The 27997-nt window shown below is 35.0% G+C and overlaps 1 protein-coding gene across 1 annotated transcript; it reads right to left on the bottom strand.

Moving 5' to 3' along the window:
- Nucleotides 1-6082: 6082 nt before the first annotated feature.
- LOC123556297 (uncharacterized) lies at nt 6083-12382 on the bottom strand. Its single transcript, XM_045346899.2, has 5 exons — nt 12031-12382; nt 10906-11139; nt 10397-10488; nt 9407-9546; nt 6083-7877 (listed from the first exon to the last, which is right to left on the bottom strand). The coding sequence occupies exons 2-5, from the start codon at nt 11134-11136 to the stop codon at nt 6325-6327; spliced, it is 2016 nt and encodes a 671-aa protein (XP_045202834.2). The 5' UTR covers nt 11137-11139; nt 12031-12382; the 3' UTR covers nt 6083-6324.
- Between the last annotated feature and the right edge of the window lie 15615 nt (nt 12383-27997).

The following is a 27997-nucleotide window of genomic DNA, read 5'->3' on the forward strand; positions in this document are numbered from 1 at the left end:
CTTCACTGACAATACATAAAATGTAAACAAAATCAAATTTACAGGACAGCAAAAAGGAAGGAACAACTTAAATAGTGTGATAACAATTACATGTTGGCCGCACCAACATCCGTACAATATCGAGATTATATAATCTGTCGACACTTTGTACCAACCTCTTTCTATCAATGTTGCCAAATGTTGCAGTTCCCCTTGAAGGAAGTCTTACAGATATATGATAACTTGATTGCAAATGAGATACTGAAAGAAAAAGTCTCCAGCAATGGAGTTGGTATCCACAGGTTCCTAACAATTTACCGAACAGGTAAAAATCATCTGAGTCGACCCAGAATTGCACAATAGAGCAATAAAACAGAGATTAAAAAATCCAAAGTCAATTTGTGAGCCGCGCCATGAGAAAACCAACATAGTGCGTTTGCGACCAGCATGGATCCAGACCAACCTTTATATTATAGCAATACCTCCAAAGCGTTTATTTTCATATACTGGAAATAATTTATCAGAATAGTGCATACAATATTTCGGTAATGTTAAAATAAGTATGCATAATTCCTGAACAAAAATGTCAAATCTGTGTTTTATTTCTTACGCAGCATGCCAATTTAGAATTCAGTTATTAATCCCCCGCCACAAGTGGTGGGGGTTATAGGAATGGTCTCCGTCCGTCCGTCCGTCTGTCCGTAACACTTTCGTGTCCGCTCGATATCTCCTAAACCCCTTGAAGGATTTTCATGACACTTGGATCAAATGATCATCTTATCAAGACGATGTGCAGAACCTATGAGTCAGCCTTGTTGGCTCAAGGTCAAGGTCACAACTCAAGGTCAAAGGTTTGAGCCTTCCATTTTGTGTCCGCTCTATATCTCCTAAACCCCTTGAAGGAATTTTATAAAACTTGTGTCAAATGATTACCTCATCAAGACAATGTGCAGAACCCATGAGTTAGCCTTGTTGGCTCAAGGTCAAGGTCACAACTCAAGGTCAAAGGTTTGAGCCTTCCATTTTGTGTCCGCTCTATATCTCCTAAACCCCTTGAAGGATTTTCATCAAACTTGGGTCAAATGATTACCTCATCAAGGCGATGTGCATAACTTATGAGTCAGCAATGCCGACTCAAGGTCAAGGTCACAACTCAAGGTCAAATGTTTCAGCATTCCATTTCGTGTCCGCTCTCTATCTCCTAAACCCCTTAAAGGAATTTTATAAAACTTGGGTCAAATGATCACCTCATCAAAACAATGTGCAGAACTTATGAGTCAGCAATGCCGACTCAAGGTCAAGGTCACAACTCAAGGTCAAAGGTTTTAGCCTTCCATTTCTTGTCCGCTCTCTATCTCCTAAACCCCTTGAAGGACTTTTATAAAACTTGGGTCAAATGATCACCTCATCAAAACAATGTGCAGAACTTATGAGTCAGCCATGCCGGCTCAAGGTCAAGGTCACAACTTAGGGTCAAAGGTTTGAGCCTTCCATTTTGTGTTCACTCTGTATCTCCAAAACCCCATGAAGGATTTTCATCAAACATGGGTCAAGTGATCACCTCATCAAGAACTCATGAGACAGTCATGTCAACTCAAGGTCAAGGTCACAACTCAAGGTGCAAGGTTTAGAGCTCTGTATCTCCTAAACCCCTTGAAGGACTTTCATGAAACATGGGTCAAATGATCCCCTCATCAAGACGTTGTGCAGAATTCATGAGCCAGCCATGTCAGTTCAAGGTCAAGGTCACATCTAAAGGTCAAGGGTTTACCCTTTCACTATCCATAGCAGTGGCGGGGGATTTAGCTGTCTTTCAGACTGCCTTGTTAATAAAAGCATCGATAAAATATAAACTTAGAAAAACATTTGTTTGTTTTACGTTTAAAACTAATGTCTTTAAGTCGTGAACAACAGCTCTCGTCGCTACATCACTTCTGAAAATATATGTCGATCCTACTTTGTATATTTCAGTACGCTACTGAAGGTCAGGATTTGTCTAAGATGGCTAGTATAAACGTGGAAACATAAACGAATCAAATAACGTATGTCTTTTACGGAACATCAGACTAGTTCAGGAAGAAACTGTGTAGCGTCTTTTTAAAAGAAATCAATCTCTTCAGTTAAGATGTAGGCAGGCCCGCAATGAATAGCTGACATTTCTAGGGACCCTATGTACATATCCTAGACCTACATATTCTTGGAGTCAGTGCTTATTACAAGCAAATGAAATAGTCATTTTTATGCAAGAGGACATATTTCAGTCTAATGAGCACACTGCTTAGTTAACTAGAATGTAATACCGAGTATTTACTAATTTATAATAAGTGGTAATGTTTGGCCTAAGTTTCTGCAACGTTTTCTGAAACAGAATTATTTTATGATTAAAATATTATTAAACTGTCAGGCACATATATTTCTCGTGATATCTTAAAGAAAATGACTATAAACATAAGGACGATAATGCTCTACTTAGCAAAAAAAATTAAAAAATAGTCTTCCATTTGACTGGTTATTTAGCATCTCTTAACGTGTAGTCTAAGATACAAGTATACATATCCAACAGGGAAAGCGCAGCATCAACAAAACGCAACACACAACACGCTGACATACACGTGACACTGCCTGGTTTATGTAGTTTCGAAACATTCCAATTATCTAAGCCTCATTTGATACTGGCACTGTACTGATATAGGGTAACAGAAGGGTATTGTTGTATAAAAGTACTGTTTTCACTGGACCTGGGCATGTAATAACGGGGGAGAAAAGTCGTGTATTAACAAGGCGATTTACGTGTTTTTAATACGTGAGTGCTGTGTCGGGGCGGAATATTTACTCTTGTGTCGGCAATGATTTGTAGAGTCTGTGATAACTACAAAATATGTAACTATCCTAGATATTTAGTATCATATATGTATTGACATACAAACATAACTACGTAATCCAATGTCAAGTGCAATAAAGACTACATAAAACATTATACATACAGTGTGTCTGCTCAGAGCCATATTTTGGATCTCATGCGATAGAATGGCGACATATACCAATCTGTTCTGTAATGTCTGAAGTTTATTCAAAGCAATGTCGCCAATCTGAATTCTGCGACTAGACCTAGTTATGACGTCATATTTTATACGCAGGTTTGAAAAACGGGACGTGTTATGGGAAGGCCCCTGGCGGCAGGAGGGTTCGTCCACAAACTTTGTCAGGAGCATATTCTCTTCTTGCATAGAGTGATTTTCATGTAACTTGGTACAAATGTTCACCATCCTGAGACGGAATGTCATGCGCAAGAACCAGGTCCCTGGGCCTAAGGTCAAGCTCACACTCAGAGGTCAAATGATACAAGAATATTTCTTCTTCATGCATGAGGGATTTTGATGTAACTTGACAAAAATGTTAACCATTATAAGACGGAGTGTCATGCGCAAGAAACAGGTCCCTGGGTCTAAGATGAAGGTCACACTTAAAGGTCAAAGGGTAGATACAAGAATGACTTTGTCCGGAGCATTTCTTTTTCTGCATGGAGGGATTATTATGTAACTTGGCACAATTGTGCACCATCATAAGACGGAGTGTCATGCGCAAGAACCAGGTCCCTAGTTTAGAATTACTTCCCTTTGTTATTACTATAAATGGCTTTTATTGTAACCTTTTTATAACTGGTCGTGGGGGAAATTGAGACCACTTTTCTGTAGTACAACATGCATGTTACATCTAGTTTTCAGGTGTATTTTGACCTATCTATTGTGTGGACTTATATTTTTTAAGATTAACTTCCCTTTGTTGATAATAAAAATAACTTATATTAAAACTTTTTTTAACTGACCGTAGGGAAAAATCAAGACCAATTTTCTGTGGTACAACATAGATGTTACTTTCAAATTTTAGGTGTATTTTAAGGTATCTCTACCTGGTGGTAATGAGTTGTTTTTTTGTTGACTTATAAAAACAAAACTTACTTCCCTTTGTTGCTAATATAAATAGCTTATTCTTGAAATGTTTTAACCTGGTTGTAAGAATTGGATATGTCATTGTTTTGGCTTACCGTCTACCAAACTTATACAGAATATGTTTTCCTGTAACATCTACATGACGGGCGTATATTGTGACATTCTGGCACTCTTGTTATTTTTTGTTCATGCCAAGATGTTGTATTGGCATGCAGTATGTTTTGTGAAAACTGTCCTTAGGCGGGGGACGTTGGTAACTCTGTTACAAATTCTTGATATAAAGAGTATTTGATTCTCTTTCACTCAGAATTTTTATGAGTTTTAGTCTTAGATTTTAAATTTACTAAAAGACAAAAGAAAACTCAGTATAAGCTCTTTCAAAGTGTTGAAAGCAGACTAAACTCTAAACTTACACTATAGAGCTACTCTATTGATTGTATTTATCCCAAATTCAATGAAAAACTTTCATAACGTGAATTGTCCAGTTTTCTTCAGATATTTTAAGCTGTCATGTTTTAAATATTAAATATTTCTGTTTATACAAGGACAGGAGGAAAAACATGTACATATTTAGTAGCTATCATTTCACACTTTATATTAGCTATTTATAGTAACAATAAGGGAAAGTCATTCAAAATTAGGGACCTGGTTCTTGCACAATGCACTCCGTCTCATGATGGTGAACAATTGTGCCAAGTTACATCAAAATCCCTCCATGCATGAAGAAGAAATGCTCCGGACAAGGTCATTCTTGTATCTGGCCTTTGACCTCTAAGTGTGACCTTGACCTTAGAGCTAGGGGTCTGCATCCTGTGCCTGACATGTCAACGCATTATTGGGAACATTTGTACCAAGTAATTTCAAAGTCCCTTGATGAACGACAGAGTAATGAACCGGACACGAAACAGACCCTGTTAACATTTGACTTCTAAATGTGACCTTGACGTTGAAGCTAGGAATCTGGGTCTTGCGCTTGACATATTGTCTCTTTATGGTAAACATTTAAGCCAAGTTATTTCAAAATCCCTTCATGGATGGCAGAGTTATGGACCGGACACGAAACAGACTCTTTTAACCTTTGACCTCTAAGTGTGACCTAGACCCTGGAGATAGGGGTCTAAGACTTGCTCATGACACGTCGTCTTACTATGGTGAACACATATGCCAAGTTATTTTAAAATTCCTTCATGGATGGCAGGGTTTTGGACCGGACACGAAGTGTGACGGACGGAAGGAAGGACGGAAGGACGCAGCCTTTTTCTTTGTCCTCCTTTTTTCTTCGAAAAAGGCGGGGAACAATAAGCTTTCCAAAGCCATACATAAATTAACATGAACGAAGTTATTAAAGAGTTTATAATGTAAACAACCCCGTACAACATTTTACCACTCATTATTGCACTCAAGGCGGGTAATTGTTCTTATGGTGTTAAATGAGGGGCCCCGACAAAAATCTTTTTTAATTTCAAGTTTAAGTTGTAAATATGAATATAAACATTCTAGTTGCACGTGTAGTAAGCGACAATTGACATACATTTACACATCAGCCAATCAGAATGATGTTGCCTCTAGACAGGAAGTTTATTAGGAAAGTTTATCCAAGTATTATCCTGTAACATTGATGAAACTATAAACTACGCTAAGAATTATTGACGAAATTTGACTGATAAGTTACAACTAATATGCACAATATCCATTTACTGAACTGCGCGTTTTATGTGAGAAATGCGCGATTAAAATGAATTAGTACACTATCCCATTTTTGAGCATGGTTTTATAGTATACCTAGGGGTAGGTTCAATATGTACAATGGCCTTTTCTTTCTGGTGCCAGTGATAAATAAGTTCCACGCAGTATTCTGTCCGTTTGAGATCATTCATTTATGGCCATGCCATGCAATTTAGTTTATGTCCATAAAAGATTGATTATTTATATAAACGTTAAAGAATTTAGTTACAATACAATAAAGTATAGGAATTTAGAGATATTGTATGGCTTTTTTCTTCTGGTTATCACTTATGGACATAGCATTGGACTTACTTATTGAGCGTTTAAAAACCAACCATTCATGGACAAAGACTGAAGTTAGTGCCCAGCATAGATCAACCATTCATTGACATCACTGTACTAACTAAACATAAAAGATGAAACATTCGTTGATATAGCATGAATTTATTTAAGTTCTATTATACATCTTTTTTTTCCATTCAAGAACATTCAGTCGTAGAACATTACTTTGTTAATCCGTGATCAGTTTACCGTGGAATCGTTAAAAAGACTAAAATAATTGTTGTTCATGAAAAAATATAATCATTGAATAACATGAAAACAAGAGTCGATATCACTCGTTTGCTGTTATCCCACGGTACATTTGTTGTTGTTGTTGTTGTTGTTGTTGTTATCCAACTTTGGTTGGTACCCGAGTAGTTGTTTCGAAATGCTGACGGCTCGAAATGAAAAATGTCGTCGTGCCAGATTGTTTATCCAAGCCCGATATTCTCTCCTTGCTATACATATTGCACTTCACTATTTTGCTAGGACAGTAACAGTGCGTGTACGCAACACAGTGGGCGTCCTTCATGCAAAGCTCGTGACATTTTCTTTGATTTGCATTTTTGTCTTGATCATTTTCAAACCCGCGCGGTACGCCGACAATTGCTGTGTCGCTAAGTTCAATCTGAGATTTAATTTTCTCTGGAAATATATTGCTTTGCCATACTGCGTTTTCTGTTTCAGTTTTCTCCCCTCCAGTCGAGTATCCTCTTTCTGTGTACATGTAGCAAGTATTGTATGCATAATTGTCACTCTTGCAAGTAATACAAGTTGTCACTGCAACACATTCTACTTCTTCCAAACATTTCTCGATACATTCCGAACTCAAAGAAACCTGCATTTCTTTGTAATGATTGAATAATCTTGTCTTTGCCAACTCAAGTCCGGCAACCAGACTATCACATGACTCAACTGTCCCTTGTGTCCTCAGATATAGGCAATATTCATGCTTCTTAGTGTCTATATTTTTACGAATACGTCCGTAATCTACATTCAGTTTCCCCATGTATCTGTCAGTAAACAGAAGTTCGATCGATGATAGTTTATACGCTGTCGGTACTGGACTTGTCTTGACCTCTGACGCCCACGTCATAGCATCGCCGTTTGAAGGCGGTGCTGCACCAACAGTGATTGTCTTGGTTTCAACTGATTTCGAGAATTCGGACGCTGCCTGTCGCTGCTCGGAATCTAAACTGAAACCAGCGCCTACACTAAACAATCCTGAGTAGCTTGCTTGAACAGCAACATTCTTCCCGCTTTTCTTTTCACTTTCATACTTGGAAGACGACATTTTATGCTCGTAGATAAATCGTGCACCAAAAGTAACCTCAGTTGGAAAATGTGTTCCGTATGTCTCGAAGAATTCGAAGTACAGTTCAGGATCCCAATCCGTTTCATTCAGTTTGTGAATCCATTTGACAAAGACTTTGTCAAACTGTGGAGCCTCTTCTGTTATTAGCTTACTAAAGTAATAATTACAATGAGCAGACGATATAATGTAGACTGATTCTCCAGTGGACATTTCTGACGAAGACTGTTTGTACCCTGCACTTGCAGAAAAGCTCACTCCCCATCCACCTCCGCTTACACTAGCGGAAACTGACAACGCCTTTGAAAATTCGTATTTTGTCTGTATTGCTGTTGATGAGAACGAAGTTACGCACGAGACATCCGGGATAACTACAAGGCCACGTGGTACACTGTACCGGCAGTCGGCGGTCATGCCACCAGAAGAGTAATCATGCCGAAATATTGGGTATGTGAAGCCAGGGTCATGACCGGTGGCGAGCGGGAAGCCCTTCAATATGTTATAGCCGAGCAGAGAATAATCCACGTCGGGGAAAGACTGTTTAAGTTGTGATCCTTGACATTCCTGAAGTTGGTAGTCTTGACGCAACCCTAAATCAGATGATAACGTATTATTCGTGAATGATTAAGCTTTGCAGCTTTAAATACATATTTTAAAAGCTCACATAACAACAAAGAACAACAAGAAAACCGCTGGATGTGGCATTATACGCCATAAGCCAAACGCATATCAATCTTGAAAATCATAGAAGTAATTTACTAATTGAGCGGAAACTAGACGGGAAACAAACAGATGGATATCAAGTTCCATCACATATAATACGTCTGTATGATCACTTTACATGTTTCCTTTTACAGTCACTATGACCTTGCCCTTAAACGCTCTTACCTTAAAATCAATATAGTTCCTTTACTGTCAATGTGCTATGTGTAAATCATGTTAAAATCGCTCTCAAGATATCGTAAAGAAGCGGTTTTTTTTCTATTAACAGTCATTAAGTGACCCAGACCTTTGACCATATGCTTCATAAATCAATAGGAGTCACCCACTGCAAGTGTGCAATGTGCCTAACTTGTAACAGAATCCAAAGGAAAATTGTTTTTAGATTTACTGTTTTTAGCGTAAAAGACCTATATCATTGGCCCACTGGATTTAAAAGCAATAGAGATCACCCACTTAAAATGAATAATAAACATATTAAGTTTGTGGATCTTATGTCAAGGTATTCTCAAAGTATCGAACGGACACTATCTTTGTTAAACTCTCACCGTGACCCTGGCTTGTGACTCACTGACCTTAAAATGAATGATAATATTTAACTTACCATGAGCAAAGTGTGAAGGTCATTGGTCAAAACGCTCTTTAACATTAAGCGGAAACAGTCTTTGCAAGAACAGTCATTGTGACCTTGACCTGTGATCAAGAGACCTTAAAGTTGATATCATGCACTGTCTTTGGGTTATATACCTGCCTGTTGTGAGGATGTTAGGTTAAGGAATTCTCAAAATATTGAGCAGGAAAAGTTGTACTGACAGTCACTGTGACCTTGACCTTTCCATCTATGACCTCGAGATCAGTTGGAATCATTGAATGCCCATGAACAATATGCATGTAACGTCTGTGTGTCACAAGCATTCTTAGGTCATTTAGCGGAAACGATATTTGCAAAATAGTCACTTTCACCTTCACCTTTGGCCCACTAACCTCAAAATCATAAGAGGTCATGCACTTCCCATGTGCAATTTATATATCAAGTTTGAGAAAGCATTCTCAATTTACTGAGCGGAAATGAAATGCAAAATGATATTTGTACTAACAGTCACAAGGACCCTGACCTGTGACCAACTGACCTTAAACTCAACACAAGTCATTTAATGCTTATTAGGAAGTTTGTGATTCATTATCCAAAGCAACTAAAGTTATTATTGAACATATGTACAGAGAGACATTCGTACAGACAGATGACACGAGCCTTTGCATAATACATCTCTTCAAATGTATAAAATTGAACGTAGTATTTTATACACGAAACAAGGTTCTATTTCTTGATACATAAGGGAATGCTATATACTGTAAGTATCTGCTACGATTGAGTACCGGTATATTGCAGTATACAAACCGATGTTTAAGTAATTCTTCTGTATGGTGTCTTGAACTGTGTTTCCAGCTTTATTAGCGATGATAGGTAAAATGCCACCGTAAACTCCGGTCGGCTCTTTCTTAGACGATGTTGCTGTGGAAACCAAAGCTTGCAGTGCACTGAAAAAAGTAATGTTTTGAATTAAAGGGAGATTAGTATTGCATTTTACTGAAACTAAATATTATAATCGTAGATGTTTTAAGATAATGGAAGGGAAAGGAGGAACCGATACAAAACGTTATAGTTTCTGATGGTCTTATGAGCAAAACTGATATCAATATTGAGAATGGAAACATTTGACCTACATAAATAATTAACACTGACTCCCGCGTCTTAATTCAGAGAAACGCACCGATGCACGTAGTAAAAAACTGCTTGTACAACATTTCACAGCATGTACGAGCAATACAAAAAATAATAAAGCAGTTAACCTAAGGGATGTTATACATAATTACATGGTTAGAAAATCACTACTTTTACTAATTAATACACATGATCAAATACGGTTAGGGTAATAAAGGGCATTAATCATAAACATTGGATTCAATTATATTTTCTACTATGTCATCAATCAATATTCAGACCTTTGCCAAAATCTGAGGAAAGAGTGTGTTGAAGCTAGGATTTAAAAAGGAACTAGGCATGTTTTAGGTTCGTAACAAAAATTATGAACAAAGGCATTATGAGCCTTTACATTCAAACCAGTACCAATATATATGAAGTAAAATATTTTAACATTTACGTGCATATTATATAAATAGTTACAAGTATATGTATCAAGAAATTTCATAGCTGAAACATAAATACATTTCAACAGTACAACATCTATATCATATTGTGAGTAACGACCATACAGAATGTCGCAATTTGAAAGTTAAACGCTAGAAGAAAATGACAGTATTCCTTTTATCCTATCAACAGAGATTAGTTTACAATAAGAAAATACAAAAATAGAGTAACGCTGACAACCTTTCATGTCTTCGTTCTGTCAGCATATACGCAGTTATCACACAAGCAGTAACCAGCACTACCATCAACACTTTAAACAGATTCTTCAATACCTTTAATAAATTTATATTTTATTCATTAGAGGCATATGAGAATCTACACTGTTATTTTAAAAGCAGACTTAACGACTTTGCTGTTTTTCTATCTAGTTCGTTTATCTATTACAGTATATGCACAGTGTTGAGAAAAGGTTTCCTGATACAAATTGAAAATATGCTGAAATCGTAAAAACATTATCTATGCTCTACACCTACGCTCAGGTCGCTTTAAAATGCTAAAAGACGAGATGTGGACAGCGAAGTGTCTGTGAAAAGTGACTTTATGCACAATGGAGCTAATCGCAATTATTGCTGGAATAACCCTCGTATTAGCACAATTACCGAAACGAAACATTATTCACAAAATAACAAATATTACAAGCAGAATTATTATTTTTGAAAGCCGACTTAACGAATCCAAAGAAAACTCACGAAGTGTGTGCAAAATTTATTGCACGAAGGGGTTCTATCTATAACAACTCTGGTATCTTTATCATACAAGAAAGACCGCAACCAAGCTTCCTTTTCATCTGAGACTGGACTTTCGTATGCAAGGCCAGGATGTCGTTCAACTCTTTCCTTAAACCGTTTAAGGTTTTCATTTTCTTCCTTTAGTTGAATGTTCTCCATAAAAATTTCTTGTGGCTTTACTTCTGCGGCCATTTCCTAAAAGATATTACATATGAAGTAAAGCTTATTTTCAGAGGAAATTGATATATACATTTTTTGATACAAGTTTTTGTGTAGTTTGCGTTCAATCGCCATTCCAGTTTAATATATATCTCACATACATGTATGCTATTTTAACATATAATTTATTAGAATAATAGATTTACGAAAGTGAAACAAGTTTATTTCCTGTTGACTACGATTTTAGTATTACAGACCGGACCTACCTAATTAGTGTGCTAGTAATAAAAAATGAAACGCAGATTCGTTGCACCGAACTAATGCTGATATATTTCATGAAAAAATTATTTCAGTCTTTATTGAAACGTTATGACATTTTTTGATGAATCTCCGGCATAGCTTATCACATATCTCAAAGAGGAACCTGCACCATTCAACAATACTACAATTTAGAAAAAGCATAATGAAAAACGTTTATTTATTTAAGGTGCTGTCTTCTAATTATACGGATAATATTCAAATGCTTTTTGCTTGTGTTCAAGTGTTAAAGTTTCACCAAGTTGCAAATTCCCCTTTTGAAGATGTATATTTGTTATTTTCAGTATTAGATCGAAATAATTGCAAATTCATCTCTTTTAGATATAAACTGAAATATAAAATTATGTTTTCATAAGTAAAAGATTATTTAATATGTCAAATAAACATATATATTTTCTTGTTACTTCTCAATGAAGGCAAAAAAACGCGTGTATAATTTCCGACATTTAAAGTTTATACTAAATATAATATACATGTAAATAAAAGATTAAACATTGCATTGTTACAAGAGCGTTCAGAGACTATAAACATTTCCAATCTTTTATTTATAACAGTGGTGTTTAAATACAATATATTAAGTTATTTTATAAAATATTCATACAGGCATACCTGTCAATTTGGTATTCCGATATGTGCGCTGAAGATGTGGATAAACCATATGTAATGAAAACAATGTGTTAAGTAGCGTAATATCCGGTATCAGTAGGAGAAACTTCACATTTGGGCAGTCAACAACTGGGTTTCCCTACTTCCTGAATGGGAAACTTTATATAAAATATAGTTACTTGCTTCCCATTCGGGAAGTAAAATCACTTTTTTTTCAAAAATCCCGGTGCATAAGAATATGCTTGGTATCCTTAACTGAAAAATATGTCTAAATTTCTACTGTTCGTTCAAATTTTCTTAAATATCCTAATAAATTTTTATTCAACACTAATTTCAAAATTTCTTCAATTGGAAACTTAACTTCCCGATCGGGAAGCTCCTTATGTAGGCTTATATAGAATTGATTGTCTTTAATAGAGTACTTCAGTTACACAGATGATACTAATAAAACACTGTTTGACATTTCACTGCTTGATGATTGCTATTTCAAGATGCTTCAACACTTAATTCTGACAAAGACACAGTTTATACTCGTGCATAAGAAGTTCTTGATTTAAATTTTTTGTTGCATAGAATTATACTGGCCCAAAATGATTTTATGCAATAGTATGCATCATTAAAAGCTTCACGCGGACCTGAACAAAAACTTGAATTTTCTGAGTGAAAAAGGAGTCATAATTCTGACTAAATGCAATTCAATGTAAATATACATACCGGTACCTGTGTTTCCCGATTTGGAAGTTATGTTTCCCGTCCGCGAAACTTTGAAATTAAAAATAGAAAATAAAAATTAAATAAAAAATCTGTAAAGACAGTAAAAAATGTAAACTGTAGACATTTAGATAAAGTATCTAACTTTACATTGCCAATATTGGCATATTTCATTTAATGACACCATGTATACTCTTATGCACCGGGCATTTTGATGTAAATTGAAATATCAATTTTACGAAACTTTTCACTAAATATTGCTTAGAAAATAGGCAGGCATTTTTGCAAAGTTTAGATGAAACTTCAAACAGTGACAAAATATACTGAGAGGAAGTTCTGTGTATAGGAGATGCTGCCATTTCCTTTACTATTCAAATTTTGTCCTTTCGTTTAATTTACTCATAGCATTTGCCCGAAGTATAAATCCAGATTGAAATAAAGAATCCGTTACACCTTCATACAATGCAAAAAGACGTTAAGTGAAAGTGTAGCTTACAGGAACCCATTTGGCGGACTCAATTTTGTTTACGTTTAAATATAATCTCCCTTAATTTAATTTACTTGCTCGAAACATATATTTTTATGTGCTGCATTAGTTTTATTCGAACTGCACACACAGTTTGGGGACATTCAAAGTAAATGCAGTGTGCAAACATGTTGGGATTCTTATGCCACTGTCTCCATTTCGCCAGATCTGAAACAAAAAGCCAATGCTTATGTCACCATGGTAAAAACAATAATTGAATACTATTTGTCTGTTTGGAATCCATACCATACCATAACAGAACACATACATAAAGCTGAAATGGTTTGAAATGGTCCGAAATGAGCAGCATGATTCGTTATCAGTAGACATATTCACTTACATGATTACACTTACTGGTTTGGGAATCAGTTGAAAAAAAGGCAAACCAAACAACAACCACTGTGATACAAGTAACACTTGAAATCGGTAGAACATAAATAGACAACATTAGCTATCTATAGCAATTGGGTGACATGAATAAGGAAAGTACATTTATGTTATAATTAAAAACTGAACAACTTCTTTGAGGTTCACCACAACAGCTTGAAAGTACTTAGAAAGATCTCAGTACCTCGACCAGATCATTATATTTATTCTAGAATAAACAGCACCCTTCAGCAACAGATAAATTTAAATACAGGTTCTTTCCAAGAATAATAGAAATATGAAACTCTGCCAGCCGCTTCTTTTTAAGGGAGTTGTTCACCGAACCCTTCTAATGTGTATTCATATTTCAAGACTTGAGCTGTACCAGCAGGATGTTGCATGTGGTGCCACCAAGCAAGCCGTTCGAGAGGGGTTGGGGATGGGTATTGGGGAGAGAGGAAGGCTGTGCGTTTATATGTAAAAGTAGTTGTATTTATCAAATTAAAAGGTTAGCCTATGTAATAAGGGTAGATTTTCCGGAAGCGCAGAGCACTCCAAAAACAGCCATGGAGCCATGTATCGCAAAGAAGGCACGCAACAAAAAGAAACTGTAGTGGAAAAATATTGCAGAGAGGGTTTTATATAGGAATAAGTTATATTTACGACAAAAGTTAGTGGCACTATCTTTTTCCCTATGCGGAGATAGGAAGCCTAAAATTAGGTTAATTTGCCTGAAATAACTTTAACACTGCGTGGTTAAAAAAAGTATATATGTATATACGCCTTCCAAATGCTAATGTGTAATTGAGTTGATTTACTTTGCGGTTCACAACAACATTAACCAAAGTTCGATGGATTGTGGTGTAATCATTAGTTTATTTAAGAAATAATGCATAGAAAAACCGTGTTTTAACGTTATTAATGCACGAAAATAGGTTAAACGACCGCGGAATAATTTCACGAGGGCGTAGCCCGAGTGAATTATTCTCGGGACGTATAACCGATTCGAGTGTATTAATTTAAGTAAACACGATTTTGCTATACATTATTTCGATTCTAATATGCTCTTAATATAAAACAGTAGATAAAACATAGCAGCGCTCTTTCTTGGTCGCAATTAAAATATTGATGTCATCGCACGTTAACGTGACGTCATTTTAGCGTAAACGTGTTGTAACAGAAACAAACAAATTAGAATCTTATTTATTTTAAATCAATTCTGAGATAAATTTCCAACTTATTATAATAATTTTCGACACATCATTAGTATTTTTAAACAATAACCAAGAGGTTACGAAAAGTCAGCAGTCAGTTTCTCTTTTAATGCTTCACACGGGAATATCTTTTTCGGAAAACGACCATGGTGAGAACAAGCTAGCACCCGTATTCACAAACTTGGCAACCGGCTCTTATACAGTGCATTATTCTGTTTTTATTAAAGAAGTGTATACTTTATAAAGTTTATTAAGTCCTGTCCGTGACTTGTACGTACGGTATTTTATAGATGCCCGCCTTCGTTACTGAGTAGTTTTAACGGTTTGGGTATAAAAATGTTTTCGTCGTTCAGACATTCTGCATAGCTAAGACGTATGATATAGCAAATTAACCGAAAGTTTATGTAGCAATGTGAAAAAGAAAGATTAAACCGTTGTTCTGGACCTGTCATGCAAGTTCAACATGATATGGCACTAGAATAAAAGAACAATGCTCAAAACAGTTTCAGAACTACAAAAATAATTATATTTAACTTCTTTACAATGATTTTATTCACAAGTGTCATGAGGACACCGTCCTAGTTTCACGTTCCTTTTCCACTTAATTAGCTGTCAAAATTTTCCGCGGATGTAACGAAGTGGTGCAGGCGGTAAATAGAAGGATATATTAACATCTTTCTTGGAAGTACTTGAGCCTTTGCAATTCTTCCTGAATAATGTCACGTTTATGCTAAAATTAATTGTATTAGGACATTAATTTTGAATTTACTGAACAAATGAACAAATCATAAACAGAACAAGGTTAAACGTAGTCAACTATTTTACTTAGAGCGTTGATCAATATCCTAGAAAAGAGGTAAACACTCATATTTCAAATCATAAAGAATGAGCTTCAAATGCGTGATTCATGATAACAACAAGTACTTTTGTTTAAAACGACTGTGTAAAATAACGAGTGGGAAATAAAACATTGGTTAACATTATGAAAGTACAGACTACTAGGCCATAGAACAGGCTCGGTAAAAAATATGACTTTCTGCCTTGTATGACCGACTATTCAATAGGTTTTTCTCTCAAATGACATTGTTATCTTTTTATATTCCTATTGGTCAACAAAAGTAATAATATTATTTATTGATCATTGTCATTTCGTATTCCATGCCTAATTTAATGCTGGCAATCATTTTTATGATGATAATGATAATGATGATATGATATGATATGATATGGTATGGTATGGTATGATATGATATGATATGGTATGGTATGGTATGGTATGATATGGTATGGTATGGTATGGTATGGTATGATATGATATGATATGATATGAATGTGATATGATATGATGATTGCTAGCAAAGAATGATGACGAAGAATGCAAAGGAAAACCACTAACACAGACGACGGCGAATTCTGAAGAATGCCGCCGACGACAAAAGCCGACGAAAAAGAATGCCCACGATTGATAATGACGACGAAGAAGAATGCAACCGAGGAATTATTCCCAGGACGAAGAATGCTAGTGAAAACGAATGCCGACGACAAAACATTCCGATAAAGATAATATCAACGACAAAGAATGCCGACGACGAGGAATGCCGACGATGAAAATGCCGACAACGAAGAATGCTGAAGACAAAGAATGCTGACGACGGGTATTTTTGTCGAAGAAGAATGCCGACGACGAAGAATGATGACGGAGAATATATGATTCCAGTGTCGATCCGCGTACAAGTATTGTGTAAGCAAAATAGGGTGCCAGTGCATATACATGGCTATTTAGACCTTGAAACACAATAGTGGAAAACCGAAAACTGATGAAATATAACATATATTTTGCGTCGCTAGTCCCGGCACCCAGGGCCATGAAGTGTGTCGACAATGCAATGACAAACATCCTAGCAATATGTCAGCGTGGTTCAATGCATCCTCAAGCCCCACTAAACACTGTGTATTGCCATTGTTACAAAGATACAAGCCCTTTTCTAACACATGAAACATGACAAAAACCTACGATTTCAAACAGAGCTGACCGATTTCCGTCGACGAATCCTGCGTTGTTTGCTGATCTCATACTGTTCCTGACGAGGACCTAAGTTGACTGTAACGTTACAGTAGTATCAGTAAGAGCAGTAATAATGCTCTACTTCTAGCTTTAGATTTGTTCTGCAAGTTTGATAAACTGGAAGTAATGGCTTAACGCCATTTTCAGGGAAACGTAGAATAAAACACAGACATGAAAATCGCTTCATAAATTAATGACAATCCGTGAGTAAATTTACTTAATTAACCGACTACGTTACTATCTTTCTACAAATAAAATATAATATTAAAACGTCTGACAGGTTAAGAATTTCAAATGATGTCTTAAAATCAGCATGTTATGTGCGGGTCTCTATAATCATGGGCAAATGTCTCAAAATCAAACACACGGACCTATACATTTTATTTCACCATATTATAGGTCATGCGTTTCTTAACGACTATATTAGCGAAAATGTTATAAAAAATGTGATTTTCCTATAGCTGCCCATTATCAAAAAACTTTCTATTCCCAGTGTCTTATTCTAAAACATTTAATGTAGTACTGAAACCTTGGATTAGCATTGTGACTATTATTCATACAGTAATGTAGATGTCAATAAATAGTTTATTAAAAGTATCTTGTAATTCATTTATGAATGACAATGTACTTTAGTTATATGTACATTTTAAGTATAATATGAGCCGTGCCATGAGAAAACCAACATAGTGGGTTTGCGACCAGCATGGATCCAGACCAGCCTGCGCATCCGCGCAGTCTGGTCAGAATCCATGCTGTTCGCTTACGGTTTCTCCAATCCCAATAGGCTTTAAAAGCGAACAGCATGGATCCTGACCAGACAGCGCGGATGCGCAGGCTGGTCTGGATCCATGCTTGTCGCAAACCCACTATGTTGGTTTTCTCATGGTGCGGCTCATATGTTTTAACATGGGAATATGTTTTTATTCCATGTATTTTGTACATTGATGAGACTGTAATAACATAAATAAATATAATAATTAACTGCTGTAACCCCTGAACATTGTAGCAGTTAACTACTGGCAGTTTTAGCAGTTTACTGCAGTATTAATGATGTAAATGCTAACTGCCAACTTTCTCTTTTTGTGTCGTTTCATTGTTGAACAATCAAAGGACCGATAACGTTTTTTGGAAGAAATATGGCTACTAAGACGAAGTGATGTGCTGAGAACCACATTTTCAGTATTGCTTATAAAATTGCTTATAAAAGGCACAAGAATTTCATTTCGTTCTTTGAAATTCCGTATATAGTATAAATATTATTATCATATCGGCGGTAAAACCCCTCAAATTGTAGATCACAATCTTAATTTCAAAGATATATCTTTCTCAGGATACGTGTTATATGACCCAGGGAAGTGCCTACGCCTTTAGTATCTTGAACAATGAAATAGGTCCAGTCGCTAAGGTGACTATGTCTTAGACTAGCTGACAAACGAAATAGAATGTCCTTTGTTAAAACGTATAGCTGGTGTGACTAAATATCTCGTATATAAAATTTACCTCTGGCTACTTTGCCTAAATGATTCGTGTACCAATGATTCGTAAATGATTTCAATTATGAGCTAGACAATTTCAGGGATCCTTTCGGTAATGAATATTATTTTGTATTATTCAGTTATCATATAAACAATGATATAAACATGTTCAAAAGTTTTTATTTTAGATCAAATAACCCACATTGACAAATATATAAGCATATGTAGTAGTCGATGGATACTGACCGAAGTGTTCATAAAAATTTCGAAGATAAAGCCCGAAATGCTATGAGGATAATAGCCAATATTGTAGTTTGATATTTTGCATATGCTGTTCTAAAGGTACCGATTGTTGTATATTGAAGAAGTATACTCATAAAATGTGGTAACTAATGGCTGTAGCATGCCCAAGGTAATGTTTTATACACATGGTCAGTACCAGATGTTCCTGAAATATTTTTTCAAAAGGGTAAATGTCTATATCTTTTTAAAGTTCTGTTTTAAAACTCAAGTCCGCTGTCAGAAGGTTCTAAAGCTTACACGCCTGTATCTTTTCTGCTAGATTTTGGTAAAATATTAAACAAACCAGAACAGGTAAATTTAACACCTGAATCTAAATGTGCTGAGATTCCACAGGGGGAGGGGGTACACCCATATTTAGAAATTAAGTATGCTAGGGGTCTGTTAGCATTTTAAGAGTGTGAAAATAGGGTCAGTTTTGCTGGAATATGTTGTATACTGCTGTGAATTCATAGAAGTACATTCCCTTAATCCCTTAACTGATAATAGTTTGATATTGTACTTAATAATTTAGTACACTTGTTAACTTTTCCATACAAATTTGTCCCCCTACCAAAATTTCATCTGCATCTGCAATACAAGACTCACATGCATTTCTATACTGAAATATAAAGAGTTGGTCACAGTGTATAGGATAAGATCTACGTTCATTAACTTAATATTTGTTCAATATCCCATTCCCTCTTCTTCTGTAAGTTTAAGTTGGTGTTATGAATTGTAATTGAGATCTTTTTTTTTTTGCTTTGTTCCTTGGGCTATAAAAACCATGGTATTTTGACTGCTGTTCAAAATCTGTGGTATGTTTTGTGGTGTTGAAAATCCTGGACTTTTTTGAAGACAGTATTATACGTCTCGTAGATCTTGGTAGGTTGAAGATAACCTCCAGCCAAACTCCAAAAGTCATTTCTAAAGGAGCCAAAGATCTGCCGGGTACCCCCACCAGCACTGAAACAAGCGCCAATATATGGCCATATCTTTTCGCCATTCTTTATCGGGTCTTTATCCAAAGTCATCATTCGGACTATCTCTGTAATTGTAAGAATTACATTCATGGAAAGAGAGTGTTAACATTTCTTTTCGATAACATATGAGGCAAAACCTCTTAATCTGCGATGGGTTTCTTATGCTCTGCTCTACTTATTAGGCTGCTGTGCCTGTTGACAGTATAACAAGAGCTGTCGGAGGACAGCAACGTTCGACTATTCAACAGCCTTGTCAACTGATTGAATACAAAAGTCAAAAAAGAGGCATAATTTTGTTAAAATGGGAAAACAGGTTATGGAACCTTCACAGTGCTTATCAGCTCATGACTGATACTCATGACTGAGTGTGTGAAGTTTCAATCCTTTCCCATTAGTGGATACTAAAATAACAGCTTACATACAAAAACTTAAAACCAAAAACTGCTAAGTTGAAAAAGGGACATAATTTTGAAAAAAAGCAAAATAGAGTTATGGGACCTGCACAGTGCATGTCAAATCATGACAGTGAATAAGTGTGTGAAGTTTCAATTCATTCCCATTAGTGAGAACTGAGATACCAGCTTACATACAAAACCTTAACCAAGAATTTCGAAAAAGAGACATAATTTTGTAAAAAAAGCAAAATAGAGTTATGGAACCTGTGCAGTGTAGGTCAGTTCATCACAGTGAATAAGTGTGTGAAGTTTCAATCCATTCCCACAAGTGGTTACTGAGAAACTAGCTTACATACAAAACCTTAACCAAGAATTTCTTAGTCGTAAAAGGGGCATAATTTTGTAAAAAAGCAAAATAGAGTTATGGAACCTGTGCAATGTAGGTCAGTTTATCACAGTGAATAAGTGTGTGAAGTTTCAATCAATTCCCACAAGTGGTTACTGAGATACCCGCTTACATACAAAACCTTAACCAAATCGGGACACCAACGCCGACGCATGGGTGAGTCCAATAGCTCTACTATTCTTTGAATAGTCGAGCTAAAAATCGTTAACAAGTTCAAATAATCATGTTGTTACAAACTCATTCACCAAAACATGAAAGAAGTCAATGACGGCTATTATCCACTTTCAAAGGCAACACAATTAGGGAATTATCCATGGTCATTTTCGGCTATTATCTATTTTTCACACAAGGATCAATATAAATGGTTTTGACATAAAAACGGCAAACGTAAACAACTTACTCTAAACTATGTCAGATAGTGAAATGGTAGAGCTGTATATACAGTGAATTACAAGCATAAAAACAATTCTAAATATTTTCCATGAATTTTCAAACTAAACTTATATGGATTTTGTAAACTATCTAACATACTAGTACTGTGTTTTGTATTCACAAAAATAAAGTAAAATAGTTTGAGTTCCATGGAAACAAATCACCATTCGTTCTTTTGGCAAAATCTGGTAGTTAAAATCTCTTATCAAACCACAGCAACTTACCGAAAAACCTGAAATTTTCAGAAGCGTTCATCTGTCATTTTGTAGCATTTTGGAATTATCACAGCATTTCGTATTATCCGGATAACAAGGGTGATCAGGCAAATCACTAAATGTTTCAAACTAACAATCTTCAATTAATTATAATTACCTCAAATTCCTATAGGCTGGAGACTCTATACTTAACTGGTCTTTTTGTTGAAGTTCCCGTCAGACAATGTCTTTGAATCAATAACATACGAGTCCTATCGCATAGGTGCTCAAACTAACAATCTTCAATTAATAATAATTAGCTCAAACTCCTATAGGCTGGAGACTCTATACTTGACTGGTCTTTTTGTTGAAGTTCCCGTCATAGCCCGGCTTATAAATTCTAAAATATGGCCGAACCTTGCACATTTTAGTAGAGACTTAAGATAATACATTTCTTAAAGAACAATACCAGAAGATAAATTCTGGATATGGAACACTCGAATCAGTCAACCATGACAGCCTGGGCAAACTGTTTTATGACGTCATCTTTAGAACTATTGAATTCGTAAAAATAATTTGATCATGTTCAGCAACGTTTAAAATTGTATCACCCTTTCCGAAATTTCTAATAATCTGGTGACAAAACAATTGGGCTATGTAGAGCTTCTCAAAGTTACATTATTTTAAGAAATATCAAAGAAAGGTTACTTTTGGAATAATTTGCATGAACAGGGATAAATTATCTAAAACGACGTATCACATTTCTTAAACTTTACATCCTGTTTTCAAACAATGACAATTTTTTATATAAAATAGTGTTATAGAAAAGAGGAAACATGTGTTCATAATTAGATTATATCGCTTTAGAATTCTTCCGACTATAAATGCCTTTTCGGGTCATTTTAAACTTGTCCACACATACGGGAGAGATGCCACATATTTTGCTCATTCTAAATGTTGTATATTTCTTTCTTGTGGATACGAACTAAACCTCGTATTTATGTAATAATCAATTCATACGTAGATCTTACTTTGAATTAAATACTTTTCTATACTTTTGCAGCGATATATTACTTCATATAACATAATGAAGAACAATGTAGAGTGGTTAATTTCATAACTATTTCGCAATAGAGATAGGCTAAGGGATGGCATATAAAATACTAAGAAAAGCAGACCCTTTCTAATTGTTAAAAAGCAAACGTATATAAAACTGAAAGAAGAAATATTCCCTTAAAGAATATTTGTAGGGATAGGTCAGAGAGATTTTATTTGTACCGCGATTTTGCATACAGCTGTAAACTGTATGACAACATGCACGTAACAAATCTCCTAGCCTCATACTTAAGACTTTTTCAAATACCTTTTAAATTACTACAAGCACATATTTCAACTCATTTAGAAAAGTAAATTGTTAGTAAAATTTCAAAATTACAGCTAACTGAAACATGCAATATCAAATACTTTTACTCACATCAATGCCTCAATTTTGCAACCCATTTAGAAGCGGCTCAATAAAGAAACTTAATATATTTAAGTATCTAGCTCATATTTTGTTGTTTATTGTAGTCATTTTAAACATTTGTTTACAATTCCATTTTTAAAAGCGGCATGCGAGATAATGTTTTGACACGAACTAATGCAAGTTGATCCCGATAGGGTAACATATCCGGAAAGAAGGTATGTTGTGTGTGTTTGTGTGTGTGTGTGTGTGTCGGGGGGAGGTGGGGGGGGGGGGGTAAGAGGGGGGGGTTCTCATCCGAATATACTTTTTAACTGATGAATAAAACTGAACATTTGCGCATGTTTGAAACAATTTCCTTACTAAATTTCATTTTTGGGTTGTTTTTACCTGTCAGAGATACATTAGTCTATTATATAAATTAATGAGAAAAAATGTATGATTGCCTTATAGTGTGGCGACTTTGATCTAACATATTTATATCAAACTGCATTTCACCAGTGAGACAATATACTGTGCTTGTCTGTTGTATGACTGTAGACAAAATATTTATAAATGTACTTTTACATATGTTTCTAAGTCAACAAAGTACATTACAGTTTGGACAGGCTACCTCATTAGTATATGTTAAAATTGCTTCTGCATCATAAACGATAAACCTATGTACCATTACTATGACTTTACGTAAAGGTGGAACAACTGCGGTATGGTAAATGTGAACGTTACCGGATGTGACCAATTGGGAAAACTGCATTGTGACATCGCATTAATACATTTACTGTAGGGTTCCAGAGAAGTATAACTCCCAAAATATGTAAAATTAGACTGAATATTTCAAGTAGTAGTTATAAGATACACATCACCAACGTGGTTTACAAATTTATATTTTGGTATGAAATACATGATTTTTATTTAAAGCGCGTGTGAAGACTACCGCCTCCTGTAAGCTAAACTCGTCCATATGTTTCATACCCAAATGTGAACCACTAAACCACAGTCTATTTCTAAATGAAAGGGAGTGTAAGATGAACATAAGCTTTTTTACACAATAGTACTCTTAAACGATTGCATTTGATGAAATGAAATAAAATAAATAGTTCTACAGAAGTTAACTGGCTTTCCAAAACGGGGTTACAAATATCAGAACGTTTGGATGTACGATTGCTTACAGACGTCGCGTCTTCATTCTTTTGTGATTACGCTAGACATTAGTCATAAGACACTTTCATGATGATGCATGCTAGTATAAATATATGCTGTAAGTTGAAAAGTTTATCTATAAAAACAGTTAAAGTAATGCAAACCTGAATCAGTGTAAACAATGTTAAAGAAAGACAAATAAAAAATGTGCTTATATGATATAAATAGCAAATTAGCAGTTTCCATTTTGGTATGTACTACATTGATGCATTCGAAAGACACACCCCTTAACATTTAAAACACGAATATATTTAGCTGATTTATATTTTACACTATGGCCATAGACCTTTAGGATGATAGGTCAATAACAACTCTGTAAGACATTTTCATGCTTTGTGTGAATAAATTATGTTTTAATGTCAATTTTCTTTCAATCTAAAACATTCATTTGTCAGATATAAATACAGTTTGGTTAACGTAAGAAATAAATAGCGATTCAGTACTGTTCATTTGAGTATATCTTTAATTACGTTAGTTTGCAAAACTATACAGAATGATACACACATCATGCCGTTACAAAGAGTAAAACAGCTTTGTTAGATTTATAGAAACATTACACTTAAAATATCACACCCGTGTCTTTATATAAATCTCGCTCTTAAAAATATTGCATTTTAATTAGATATATCAAAAACATTTTGGTTCAATTCCTGCGCATCTGAGCTCTGAACTGTGATAAATCAGGTGAAAAACGACTCGACGGCCTTCTTTATTTTTATTCTTACATGGTCATTGAAATTTCATGATAAAATTTTGCTGGGTTTCATTTATCCAAGTAGTAATAAACCGGACGTCATGTCACCATTTGATGTCAAAATGGACTTCATAGTGATGTCTTACCGGTCCGCGCGTCAATCGTTGTTTATCGCAGATTCTAACACAACCGAATTCATTTTCCTAGCTGATTATTGTATATTTTATATATCAATACATTTTCCTGACGTCACAATTATTACGTCAGTCGCACAGGAAAAGAAATCAACACAAAATAGAAAATAGGCAAATACTAGCATTTGATGGATGTCGTCAAGGATGTACTCTAAATTCCTTCGTAACGTGTTAGAATCGAAATAACATATCAGATTTAGTGATTTTGCTCTTCATTATTTGTCATCTGATGCGTATTTATGCGCCCACGTGATATTAATTCTTATTTCTTAAATATATATAGACTGACTACTTTCTTCTTTGTTTAACTGCAACCAAATCCAGCTATGTCAGAATGTGCAATTTATTTAATGGTAAATCGCCATGAATTATTTCACTCAATTATTCTTTATGAGACCACGAACCTTTTAATCTAAATACATTAGTGCCTGGATACTTGTAACTTACCAATATTATAACACATAAATCACGGTAATGCGACAAATATGCACAATCTATTTCCATTTACCGATTACCTCCCTTTTAATTGCGTTAACTGGTTTTTCCCCAGGAAAATGATATATTCGATCGCGGATAATGTCACAAAACTGTAATAAGTGTTGTTTTAAGGGTTTTGTATTGAAAAATGAGTATTATATTACAAACATTTTACGGTAATTTTGCTAAAAAGGAAGGACCGGTAGCTGTTTATAAACCACAATGAATATTTTTGTCTTTTTCTGAAATATATTATTTATTTACATTATTTCAATTTTGCATTCCTATAAAGATAAATTATGTAACAATCTGTCGGGATTCATTAAAAAATATAACTACTAAGAGCATTTTTATCAAAATAACTGAAGTCGTTGCGCATGAATAAACTTTAAAGTAAACCTGCGTTTGATACTATAAATAGAAAGATATTAGCGCAAAACACTTAAATCCCAAAAATCTTAAAGTTTTATTTAAAAATGAGCAAAATATGACGATTTAAAAAGAAATTTGCTGAAAATATCCTTTATATGAGTTGTCTGCCCCTGACAAGAGAAGGTGCGAAAAGTCAGTGTTCCATATCCAGATTTCTATTTGACATAACCTTCAATCATTTTATGTTCATGGCTTGTCTCTACTAAAAAGTGCAAGATCGAATGACTTATAAGCCGGGCTATCAGACAATGTCTTTGAATCAACAACATACGAGTCCTATCGCCTATGTCCTCTTAATTGAAGTTACAACTCTGTATAATTGCCCAGACTCCTGGATGCTCAGCGCCTATATGCTATCATATGTAGCTTTCAACTATCATACAGGTATATCCCCAATGCCTCGGCTGTACTTCGCCGATAACGTGAGCTTTGATTAGCACCTATTTATAGAACTTGTTTCTGATTGGTCCAAATTTATACATAGTATTTTACAACGAGTACTTGCTCTATCAAATATCTGGTTCCCTTTAACTGTTGTATATATGAAATAATGTGTCATGCTGGGATCCAGTTATCCGCATAATGAACCCAAATCAACCACAAATGACCCAAATTCTATTATTAACAGCAATTCAACAATAGTTATAGCAATGATAGCATGAAAAGGTAGTCAAGCACTATCTGTGCTTATGTGTAACATTATCAATATATCAAACATACAAATTATTCTGACAATCTTCAATAATAGAGAGGGACAAATACATAAGTCACAGTAGCCCAAGATCAAAACAGGCTTGTAATGCGATTTGCACGCGGTTCCTACCTGCGTTGAGACGTATACGGATGCGTTTTGTGAAAACTGAAAAAACAAAAACATCTAGTATCACATTTTGCAGTAATTTTTCAATGTAAAAACACATCTGGGTTTATAAGTTGGCAAATAATTAGGCTAATTTAGCACTGAGTTAATTTAACAGTGTTAAGACGCCCTAGCAAACAAAGATTGCTGTTGTGTTACAGACATGTTCAGTTTGTCCAATACAGTTTCAGGAATACCACTCAACAACGCATTACGGTAATCGTCATACAGCCAGGTAACTGGCAACCCTATACCGCATAATACTGCATAACAATTGCTGCACATAGAGCTGACCTGCAGATCAATATTCATACTGCACATGGATTATTCACGGCATTCATTGTTTCTATCACGATCACCGACATGACAGTAATTTGACCTGTGATGAAGATAAAGGTTAGTTTTAGTAAACGTTTTATTTTGAATACAAAGTGTCAAGAAGGAAAGCTGAGAGTGCAATTTTGTATGTCATGTGAGATCTAGGCTAAGTACTGGAGCTTTGCATAAATTATGGTTAATGTTGCAATTTCAGCTCGTGTTTTCTTCCATATAATCTAGTAACATATGGCATCACCATGAAGATTGGATTACAGTGCGTGGTAAGCTTAAACATTTACATTTGGCTGCTTGATTAACTAAAGGAAGGTTAAAGCACACAAAGACACTATTCTTAATCTAAGGAAATATATTGTATTTATTACTGAATGCCTGTACAATATTACTGATAAAAAAATTAGAGAACCTAAAATCTTGTGATGGAAATTTCTATAATTTTTTTAAATGTCCCTAACAGTTTTAAATTATCATCTGTTTATAGCTTCAGTCTTACTTTATCACATAGACAAATAAAACCTTAAGGCTGTTTATTGTCAGATCTTTACGAAAATATTAGTTTAATTTCAATGGAGGCTTCTTTCAGTTAAGGAACCTGTAGTTGCACTCAGCAGTTTCCGTGTGATTACGCATTCTCATAAGGCAGTTTGGTATTCTTCGTAAGCATATAACTTTCGGGAAAAACGGAAAATGCCGAAACTGCATACGGAAAGTACGTAATAGAGGAAAAATATCTAAAATTATATTACAGATTATGTACATTTCACAGATACTGAGGCACAATAAGCTCTTTAAGGCGATAAATGGTATTTACAAAAGTTCTACAGATATAAGACCCAATGTGGTTAAGCTGCCATTTTGTAGTGCCGGGGAAGAAACATTGATTTGATATTTCTTTATCTAAGTACAAAATGATTTCTTTGTTAGTAGCCGACTCATATCCCCTGAAGCAAGCGTATAAAGACAGAACACAAAAGTACAAAGGGTAGACTCATAAAAGGGTAAACTGACAAAGACACATCCAAAAGCTGAACCAAAAGTTCTCAGATCGTGAACTTATATCAACTCTGCACATATTTTTTTTCAAATTCCATACATATACATGATACAGGAATGCATGCAATTTGAAATTTTCTTTAACTAGTAATTTTACTGGATCTTTTTCATACCAGTGTAACACCTTTTGGGATAGTATAATATGGTTTATATACATATACGTACTGAATTATACTAAGCTTCTCTCTGTATGTAACATGTGTTAGTGTCATTAAAT

Source organism: Mercenaria mercenaria, chromosome 5 (genome assembly GCF_021730395.1).
Source record: "Mercenaria mercenaria strain notata chromosome 5, MADL_Memer_1, whole genome shotgun sequence".
Taxonomy (NCBI): domain Eukaryota; kingdom Metazoa; phylum Mollusca; class Bivalvia; order Venerida; family Veneridae; genus Mercenaria; species Mercenaria mercenaria.